Consider the following 11365-nt stretch of genomic DNA (forward strand, 5'->3'; position numbering starts at 1 on the left):
ATCTCTAGAGGGATTTGCCATTTTAGTTTTGAGTTTGTCTCGACTGGGTATCATTGAGATGAAAAGAGGAATCAAGATAAGTATATGTTTATTGAATACTACTGAACAAGCCATTAAGAATTGTAGTTCTTGGGTGCCTGGGTGGCTCAGTTGGTTAAGCGACTGCCTTTGGCTCAGGTCATGATCCTGGAGTCCTGGGATCGAGTCCCACATCGGGCTCCCTGCTTGGCAGGGAGTCTGCTTCTCCCTCTGATCCTCCCCGCTCTCATGCACTCTCTCTCTCTCTCTCTCAAATAAATAAATAAAATATTGAAAAAAAAAAAAAAGAATTTTGGTTCTCTGTGGGGTCATAACATATTGGGGCCACAAGTCCTTAGAAATCATCTACCTCAGTCATTATACAGATAAAAAAAAAAAAAAGGAGGCCCTTGAGAGAATTGTCCGGGATACAGGAGACAGTGTGGTGGGTCTTCAGGGTCACAGTATAGCAATTTTCCTTTCAGTGCAGGAATTTTTGAACTTGAGATATATATATGAAGCCCCCCTCTCTTTTAAGTAAAATAGATCCATTTACTTTTTTGTGTGAAATGTTTCAAATTTACACAAAAATAGAAAAGTCAGCTACTTGTTCAATTAACCAGTTGGTGTGTGTATATATTTGTGTGTGTGTGTGTGTGTATGTGTATATATATTTCACTTGAGAGAGAGACAGAGCATGTGGAGAAGAGGGGCAGAGGGAAAGAAACTCAAGCAGACTCCATGCAGAGCACAGAGCCTGATGTGGGGCTTGATCCCACAACCCTGATATCATTACCTGAGCTGAAACCAAGAGTTGGATGCCCAACCGACTAAGCCACCCAGGTGCCCCTATGTATATGTTTATTAGATTATGTATATTTAATATTTAAGGTGACTTAGATTATGGAGTGGCAGGAACTAGTTATCTTCAACAGTGGGAAACTTAGTTGAAGTTGTGACTCATCTCTAACTTGCAATATGACCTTTAGTATTTAACTTCTTGGGTTTAATTCCTGTTGTATTTAAAAAGAAAGTTGAATTAGTTTAAGATTCCTTACAACTTCCAACTAACGGTATTAACACATAATAATAATACCAGTACATGATTAATGACAACAACAACAATAAGACACTTGTATCGGGCTTACTACCTATCTATCATGGTCGCAAGCACATATGTTAAGTAAACACTCGTATGTGATTCTTGCACCTACCATGTGAGGCTGGTATAGTTACTAGGGAGGGAACTGAGGTGTGGAGGGTAAAGTAGGTCGAGGTGATGCTGGAATTGAAGCCTGAGAGTCTGGCTCCAGAGCCCACCTATAACTCCTGTACTTCACCATATGGTCTCTCTCTACTTAATCCTGTTGCTGCTTTGAATTAGATTTGGTAAAAATGGGAAGTCTCTCATTTCTTTTTTGATTTTTTTTTTTTTTTTTTAGATAATAAAGTGAATGACAAATGCTTATGAGGGAACAACTCTTGTTAAAATGATTAATTCATTTGGAGGAAAATTAAGCAGGTTACTCGTTATTGATAACAGTTAGATATTTTATGTATTGTTTATTGACCAAAAGAGAATCTAAATCAAACTGAAGTTACTCCTAGGACTCTAGGAGTATTTAAATAACTTAAAAATTATTTAAAAAACAAGCCAGAATAACTTTTTCAGGTGGAATTTAACCAGAACATGATTCTGTGTAATTCTGTTTTGTCAGATCCTTCTTTGGACTCCCATTTTTGAAAGACAAGCTCAACCAGACTGGGGGAATGGGATTTAGAGCTGTTTTTATGTAAGACAAACTTGAAGTAGCTAGGTATGCTCAGCCTGGAGAGGGACATTCTCAAATATATGAAAAGCTATTGTTTAGAAGAAAGATTCACTAAATGAACTGTTAATAAAATTCTTACAAGAACAGAGTAGAAAAGTGGTTGCCAGGGGGTGGGGAAATAGGGAGAGGTTGGTAAAAGGATACAGACTTGTAGCTGTAAATGAATAAGATCTGAGGATTTAATGTGTAACGTGGTGATTATGACTGATAACAGCTGATAACTGACATTTGCTAAGAGAATAGAGCTGAAATGTTCTCACCAAAAAACCACAAAAAAGATAGATCTATGAGGTGGTGGGTGTATTAATGAATTAGGTGGGGGGGATCCTTTCATGTTGTGTACATATAGCAAATCACGATGCACAGTGGGGTGGGTGGGGGGAAGAAGGCCTGGACTCTCTGGGATAGACTTGGATCAGTAGCTAGAAGTTACAGCGTGACAGGCTTCGCTGGGCAGAAGCCCAGTGCGGAACTGGCTGGCTGACACTGTGTAGCTCTGTCAGGAGGTTTTCAAGCAGAGGCTAGGTAACCCCTGCGACAGAGATGTTGTGGAGCAGATCCAGTCATGGTTTGGTTGCATTCGACTTTTCAGTTCCCCTTTCACAGTCCTGGCATGTAACAGGCACTCAGAAAATAACTGGCAAATTAATAACTTAAACAACGGGACAGGAGAAATAGTCTTATCTCATTATTTTAAAGCCAATATAATTCTTAAATGACTTACTTGATTCTATCTTGATTACGAGGAGAGATCGAGAGGGAGAAATACTTAATTTGATTTAGACATAGGTTTGGTTGCTTTCTAATTCTTCTCATACACCACAAGGCTTCATCAGTTGTGTTCAGCTCTCCAGAATAAAGGTAAATAACTTACACTATTATATAAATTATTATTATGTAAGTTTAAAAATGCGTACATTGCTCTATGCATGCATGTCTGAGTTTATTAACTTGTAAGCTCTCTGATACTAGCATTGTGTATTTTTGTGTTTCCCTTCACAGCACTTAGCTCAGAACCTTTTTGAAACCATATATGAAAGTGATTTCAAATTGTGTGCGTGCTCAGGGCAGGAGGGGTGGCGGGGTTTTCCCCAAATCTCATTATTATTCAGAAATAAAGTCCTACCATTTCTGTATGCTAATGCGGATTCTAAAATTTAGCAATAATCAGTTCAAACTAGATCTGAATTGTGTTTAATGTAGGGGGAGTGTGTTCAATGTGTGTTGCTCTCGTAGGTGCATGTGAGGGAACCTTGGCCTGCTCCACCTGTCACCTCATCTTTGAAGAGCACATATTTGAGAATCTAGAAGCAGTCACTGATGAGGAGAATGACATGCTCGATCTGGCATATGGACTAACAGATAGGTAAGATTTTAGGACCACTTCAGCTATACTAATAATCTGGGAAGATAAAGTTTTGAGTAGTTCGTATCTGAGACCAGACCCACGCATGGGAGAGTGATCTCCTGGCACAGATAGATAACAGTCACAAACTTTGAATATCAAATGTGGGACTTTTTGTTGTTGTTGTTCTCACTCTACAATTTTCACCTTTATGAAACTTTCCTTTCTGCTAAAGTAAAAAAAAAAAAAAAATCCATTGAAGGTATAGAAGGTGTAAGTTCTAGATCCTAATAAATCTTCTTTAGTCTATTTTTATTCCAGGGATTAATATTTATCACAATTTAATGAGTTGGGATTCAATTTAATGCTTTTTATGGTGTTCTTGAAGGACAGATTTGATAATTGGATGAAATTATCATGGGAAGTCTTACCTACTTGAAAGAATTTTTAAAGAAACGTCATATATAATAGTAACTATATTAAAATGAATAGTTCTGTTTCTAAGTGTACCTTAATAGTAATTTAATCAGAGCTTATTCTTGATATTAATAATAGGTAGAATACTCTTAAAAGTAGTAAGATTTATAGTAACAAGTGATATTGAGTGATACTTTATTTTTAAAAATTACCTGTCTTTTGGTTGGAGTCAGAGGAGGTAGCTAGTTGAGTTACTATTTCAAGGGGGCAAGATCATGAGGACTTAATTAAGGTTGGCTTTGGCGTTTGACCATAATTTGGTGACCCTCATGAAAAATAATTGTTTAAGAAATTAAAAATAATAGTAATAACAATAGCTTGATATTGTATATATTATATAATCATAATTTTGTTAAATCCTTAACATCAACCATCTTATTTAATCTGCCCGAAAATGTTTAGGTCATTAGTATTTATTTAGAGGTGAAGATCACTTTATTCCCTTTTGTGGTTCATTTCCCCGTTGGTGGCAGTGAGACTGGTACCCCAGCAGGAGAACCTGGGAAAACAGGGTCTCTTTAGGCTTCAGAGCAAAGTGGACTGTAGCTGCCACAGCCCCGTTCCCCCCTTCCCATCTTCAGGTGCCACATTCTCTGTCGACACCTGTTTTTGGGAGGAGTAGCACACAGAAAGCACCCAGTGACTGTCGTGGGGAAAGAGAACTGCTTCTCACAGGGAGCACTTATAAATCACTGGGCCATATCTGGAATGAAAATAAGTTTGCTCAAAGCCAGTAACCACATCTAAATGATTTCTGGGGTACCACAGAGTTCCACAACAAAGACGCAAGGAAATTCTGTCTTTTGGTTCCTGTAGGTCTTTTAAAGTTAAGTGCTATGTAAATGTCTTTAATTTTAAGATAAAACACTTTGTTTAATGTTTATTATAGGGTATTCTTCACCTTGATTACTAATGGACTGGTGATACATGGGCTCACACGGCACTTAACAGTGGTTACTGGTCACCTTTTTCCTGTATCTCCAGGGACTGATTCACCATAGGGCATCCCCAACTAGTTGTGAAATTAATGGTCGATAGAAGGAGAAATTCAGGAATTTACCTGTGAATCAGTATTTGATGATAGTCATTGCCTGGCGCCACCAATTTCCAGGGGTAATGTACACAGAGGCCTCAGTTTCTGTAGTTGCAAGGTGCGGATGAGAATAGTACCTGCCTCACTGGGTTGTCGTGGGAAGCTCTTAGAACAGCGTCTGGGGGAGAAAGCACTTGTTAAATAGTTTTTAGCATTGTAATGATAAAAATATCAGTGTATGTGCCGGATACTTACTATCATGCCTAGGTACTTGACAGTGATTATTTCTACCCTTCAGGGTTAGGCAGTATCATCACCGTTTCGTAGGTAGAAAAATAAGGTTTAACTATGAGATATGCTTAAGGCCACACAGCTAGAGAATGACAGAGCCCTGGTGTGAATCGGTTATACTGGGCCCCACAGTCGTTTGATCTTGTACTTCTCTGAATTGAAAACCAACCCTTAGGGGTAAAGTAACCCCCCACCCCCAGTGTATTTCCACTGTTGGGTATAGATGGCAAAGGGTACTGGAGAACATACCGTCCAGGTTTGCACAGTGTCAGACTTTTTTGGAACTCCGGGTGAAATCAAGGCCACCTTGTGGTCTGTTTGCTGGTCTGCAGGTATAGACACTTTCTCCCTGGGCTGGACGTCCAGCAAGGAGGTGGAGGGGGAGGGGAGAACAGAGCCGCAGGGCACAGCTGCCTTGTCTCCCTGGGTTCCCGTAACACGCTTCCTGTTCTCTCTCTGCGCTTGCTGTAAGCGGCCCCTTCACCAACAGCTGTGTCTCCATCTCTGTCTCGCTTACTCCATTAAAAGTGCCTTACTGGCATTATCTTGTCTTGATGGGAACACCAGGAATAGCCAGCAGTCTCCCTAGGACTCGCCACAGTCCGCATGAATTGTCTAAATTGGCTCGCCACATTTCTGTCCTGCAGACAGAACTAAAGGCATAATTGAGTACTGTCAGGGCTATTTGTAATCAGCAAATAGGAATTACTGGTAGAAGGGGATTTTTTCTATCAGAAGTCAGTATTTCCTATGGTCCTACGTACTCCCTTGCTCAAAAACTTCCCCGTGGTCCCTCATTGCTCACACTTTCTTTGGTGTTCAGAGCTGTCTGTGGCCTGGTGGCCATTCTAGCCCATCACCTTCCCTGCACAGTAGCCAAGCCAAGTGGAAGACCCACATTGCCTCAGACATGCCCTGAATCCCTGTTACCCTTGCCGCACGTGCCTTCCTCCTTTAGCTTTTATTAAATATTACATCCTCCCCCTCTGTTAAAGCCCATTCCAAGTACCATCTCCCCTGGCCAGAAGGAAGTGCTTTCTTCTTTCTTCTCAGACCTTCTGGCTTTCTCTCTCTGTAGCGTTGGTCACGATCTCACAGGTTAATGATCTGCAAATGTGTCTCATCTCTTATGATTGATTGAAAGTTCCCTCCTTCATACTGATATTGGTAGTTAATTCCCGCAGCAGTCCTATGAGGAACCTGCCTACTCTTCAGCTTTCGGATTAGGTCAGGAAAGCTGCCTGTGAGTGTGCCCTGTGCAGCGCCGGGTTCTGGCCCACTGGCTGGTTGGCTGTACCCTGCTGCTGCCTCCTTAGCGCATCCCGGGCGGCCCCCACCCAGCGATGGAAGTGAGGGGCTGTTCTTTGCACACCCACTGATGCTCAGTAAAAGCTGGATGGGTACATTAATGAAACCAAGACCTGCATGCCGTATTCCATCAAAGTGTAGGCAATTTGACTCTAACACTAATATATTTGTTTTTATGTGCCTCAAAGAGAAAAGCACTGCTGATTGAAATACTGGTACAAAGTTATCACTTGACATTTTGTGCATATTAAAAGAGCTTTTTAGGGCGCCTGGGTGGCTCAGTCGGTTGGGCGACTGCCTTCGGCTCAGGTCATGATCCCGGAGTCCCGGGATCGAGTCCCGCGTCGGGCTCCCTGCGCGGCAGGGAGTCTGCTTCTCCCTCTAACCCTACCCCCTCTTGCGCTCTCTCTCTCACTCTCTCTCTCTCAAATAAATAAATAAAATCTTAAAAAAAAAATAATAGAGCTTTTTATATTTATCTAGACATAGCTTTGTACATCACTGTTAAAAAAGTAAAATATAAATAAAATAAAATTGGTAGTAATTCCAAAGGGAAAAAAAAGAAAATGGTATTACAGTTCTTTCAATGACAAATACTTGCTTTACTCATACCAGATTTATGTCCTGCTGTGTATGCTTCTGTATTTGTAACTTTCATTGTCTTTTTGGACTTATTTTGAGTGATAATTAAATTCCCACGTGGAGTATGAACACCCTTCCAACAACTCAGTTGAAAAGACACACGTCAAACACTGAGTTCGCAGCTCTGACGGGACTGTCGCCTCCCAGTGCAGCTGTGATCGTCAGAAGCCACTGATTTTAAGATGCATCTTAAAATGTGGCAAAAATATGCATCTGGTAATTGATGACTTAAGTCTATGTATTTATTTCAAATTTCTTGTTTTAATGGTCTTACAAAGGGTAGCTTTCTTTTCTCGTCCATATGGTTTCAAAGCCCGGGGGATTGATGAATCATTCTCCTGGTGTTGCTCAAACCTCTGTTCTCTTCTCCACTGTCGGGCCTTCTGATGATTTCATTGCTCGTCAGCCCTTTCACCGAAACACAGTAGCTGTAGGAGATGCTAGAGACTGAAGATGAAAATGCTTCGGCACACCGTGCTTTGTGTTCTGTTTCTCATTGACATTTCCATGTAGCCTCTAGTTTTGAAAGGGTTGGGTATATGTGTTTCGACATAATGGAAATTTAAAAGGTAAGTAAATCCTTCACTGCTTTGGGTAAGAAAATGTCCTGTTAACTGCATTGCCTTGTGAATGATACATGCTTAATCCTAAACCATACTTCTCCCTTTTTTATGCAGATCTCGGTTGGGCTGCCAAATCTATTTGACAAAGTCTATGGACAATATGACAGTTCGAGTACCTGATGCTGTGGCCGATGCCAGACAAGCCGTGGATGTGGGCAAGAACTCCTAAGCAAGAATAAATTGGGAATATTTTCACAAAATTTTACCTATTTTTATAATTATTATTTCTTAATGTAATTACGTGAGAACATTGGTGAAGGGGTTTATTATTATGATTAGCCTTACCACTTTAATTGACCTTCCATAACTCCTGCATTTTGTAGTTCTAAAAGTATGCAGTCTTTATTTTGGTCAACTTATAAAAAGCAAATCAAATATTAGAAAATACTTAGTATTATAGAACCTTATATATTTTACCTTATGTTTGTTTAGCAACTTTAGCAAGATATTTTTACCTAAATCTTATGCCTAATTACGTGTAAGTTAGGTTAAAAAAGGTATTATTTTCCCTGTTAGATGTGGGTGAAGGCAGAGATCTAAAATGGCATATCTAGAGCCATAGAACAAATTAGAAAATATGTACTAGAACCCATATCTTCTTACTCCAAGTTATGTGTTCAGACTGAAACTAGAGAAATTAGGAATATAATGGACAAAAGTAATCGCTCAGTAAACCGCTCAATTTCAAAGACTCTTACTGCCTTCTAAATAAATATTTCAGAATTTTGATCCAGTGAAAAGTGCTGGGGGCTGATTTCCAAGAGCCAGCACCTGTGAGGGGGCTCAGGGGCCAGGCAGAAGCAGGGACTTAGTTCTGCAAGTCACGCACTATCACTCCTGCCTCTTCTTTCCATGAACAGTGAGGCACTGAGTCTGGCCCATCATTTGAAGAGAGGGTGTCAGAGAACTTGCAGACATGATGAAAGTCACCACAGTAATCCTTACTTTGAGGTTAGCTTTCTGGCGCATTACTGCCTGAGAAGACTGGCCTTCTAACAGTGTTCTAAACGTTTCAAGAAGGGCTGGATTTCGCTCTTACATTGCATTTTGAAAGATTCTTTATTATGATGGTTCACTGGTTTTATTCTATAACTCCCCCAACAGTTTTCTTCCTGACAGTTGGTTAAAATCCGAGAGAATAGTGATGGGTTCCCTTTCAATGCTGTATAATTTTAGTTAACATTCCTCTGCATTTTGCCATCAAGAAAGGCAGCTTCCTTTGGCATAACAGTATATATAATTGTTGGTTACGGGCTAACTCTTAATATTGTATTTGGTTTTCACAAATAAAACCAACCTGTAATTAACATAAGTAATTCAGAACTGCTGAATTAGTTTTTCAAGTGAATGATTATAAGAATTTTGAAAACCTCTTGCCTAACTTTCGCTGTGAAAATATTGTCTAATTTTTGTCTTAAAGGACAGTTTTCTTATTTTCTTTATAACTACTTAAGTATGGTGATCCATGTGGTTTCTATCGTAGTCATTTAGCATTTATCAGAACAATTACATTTTGCTTAAAAAATTGTTTTCTAAGGGGGAACTTAGATTCATTATATGTTTTCCCATCTTTTTCTTCTTTTTTACAACTATTTTAATTGGTGTCCTGCTCTTAAACTCCCTCAAATTTTGTGGTCAACCACATTTTGGATCAGAATTTGTTAGATGGATTTCTTATTTATAGGCTAACTTATCACTCTATAAATTAAAAAATAGAAATAATGTGTTGTATGTACATTTCTAAAAATAGTACATGAAACTTTATTCTAAGTGTAAACTATTCAAAGGTATTCAAACATTATACACAAACTTTGTTTCCTATTAGAGAAATATTTAAGAATAGAAATATGATCTTGGTTAAGCAACAACAGGATTCCTTTCATGTGTCAACACATCACATGATATCAAGTTGTTTTTATCAGATTTTCTTTTGTTTATGTTTCTAGAAACTTAAAAATTAGAAAACCAGCTGGCAGGAGGAAGACATGATCACTTGCAGACACAGAGTGGTTATTTCAGAACAGAAACAGGGGGTTAAAAGATAATTTAAATCTACCAGAGGCCATTGAGGAGCGAAGTGGATGGGAAAGACCTCTGTAGTGAGAGGCGTTACTTCTGCAGAAACTGTTAGTAAGAAATCATCTAAGCAGTGACTTCATTCCTCTTTCCTTCTGACTCTCATCTGCCCATCTTATCACCTGAATGTCTTGTCTTTTAATTTTCAGACTTGGTTTGATGTTATAAAATTAAGCAGAGCCACTGTGCCTTTCTGCTTCCCTCGTCTATGAGCCGTTGCTGAAACCATGACCCCTCAGCTTGATTCACCCAGTAGTCTTTATCTCTCCCTCATCTGCCCAAAGCCTCTGCCTCGGACTGCCCTTTATAGCATTTCCTACATATGGCATTATATAGCTTTCTTACATGCAGCACTTATTACGTGTCCCTTGATAGATTAAGTTTTTAAGAATAAGGACTGGGTCGTGTTCAGCTTTGTAACTGCAGTGTCTTATCGCGGTATTTATCCCACAATAGGTATATAATAAATACTTGAGTTGAACAAAACGGGATCTTAAAAGAATATGCTTCCAGCATCTTGCTCTGTGGCAGTCTCCTGTTATGGATACGACTGCATGAGCTCAATATAGGCCTATATACTGAGCCTGCCTCTTTACTCCAACTTAACAGAAATCAGTACATACCTGTTTTCCTGAGAGATCAGATAATTTCCACTGTATTAAAAAGGATTGTTCAACTTGTCACCTTTTTAAAACATACCTTGAATGAAATAGCTTTTGAATGAGCTAAAGTCAGGTTGCTCTGCTGGTCTTAGATCTTGTACGTAGGTAGTTCTTGAAATACAAGTGCTGAGATCCTATAGGTGATATATGGTCTCTGTTGCCTTGAGTCATGTGACACCGTCATGACCAAGCCTTCAAATGGACGCTCCTCCATCTTGGGAATGTCTGCCATCATGTATTTTGGAAGGCCTCAGTGATTTCTCATCAGCCTTAGGCTTCCCATTGGTCCTAATGAGGATTCCTTAAGGCAGTGAAAAAGAGATAGGTAGTTAGTTCGCAGACTATTTTCCCAAACCAAGCAAACCAAAGACTGAGAAAATTGAGAAAGACACTCTTCTTAATAGTTTTATTTTAATGTCCTATCTTTAATACAGTCTTACTTTGTTTCCTAACTGAACTCCAAAGACTGAGTATGCCTCAGAGAGATAGCAAGGTAAGGTCTCCTTTGCAGTGAGGGAAAAGCATGGGGTTTATTGTTTGAAGACCTGGATACTGTTTAAAAAATTATCTAAAACTTGGAAATAAAGCAAAAAGATCACAGCAGGTCACTTTAAAGTGGTACTTAGAGGACTGTCTACCTGGGCACTGAGGATCACCTGTTCTTCTAAGATAGGGGCATTAGCAAACTATGTCCTGTAGGTCAAATCAAGCCCACCACCTGTTTTATGTCACTAAGCCTTCTTGGAATGCAGCCATGCTCATCTCATACTTACTTTCTTTTTGGTAGAAAAGGCAACAGAGAGTTATGGTGTCTTGCCTTGTAGGGCATCATCTTGTCTTACAGCTGCCTGAGCAGTCCCCTTCCACACTCTTTTCCACTTGCGTGTACATATGTGTGCGTGCGTGTAGTACTTTCTCATGCCCTTCTTTGAACCAGCTTTGTCATTCTGCTGGTCCCCTCATTAATGAGTTAAATAAATCTTTGACACGTGCTCACCATGTATTTGTATGAGAATCCTTTATAATTCATAGAAAATTATACAAAGACCTCTTGAGGC

General features: G+C 39.5%; 1 protein-coding gene across 1 annotated transcript in view; it reads left to right on the plus strand.

Annotated features, from left to right (window-relative positions):
• FDX1 (ferredoxin 1) overlaps positions 1–9291 on the plus strand; it is a gene marked incomplete at its 5' end in the record, with an annotated part of 29386 nt that extends 20095 nt beyond the window's left edge. Inside the window, 2 exons of the mRNA XM_035009420.1 lie at positions 3087–3216; positions 7624–9291. Of these exons, the coding sequence (XP_034865311.1) occupies positions 3087–3216; positions 7624–7738 (245 nt within the window). The remainder of the gene's footprint in view (positions 1–3086; positions 3217–7623) is intronic.
• Positions 9292–11365: the final 2074 nt, after the last annotated feature.

This window comes from Mirounga leonina, unplaced genomic scaffold (assembly GCF_011800145.1).
Source record: "Mirounga leonina isolate KUSES-001 unplaced genomic scaffold, KU_Mleo_1.0 Mir_153, whole genome shotgun sequence".
Lineage (NCBI taxonomy): Eukaryota > Metazoa > Chordata > Mammalia > Carnivora > Phocidae > Mirounga > Mirounga leonina.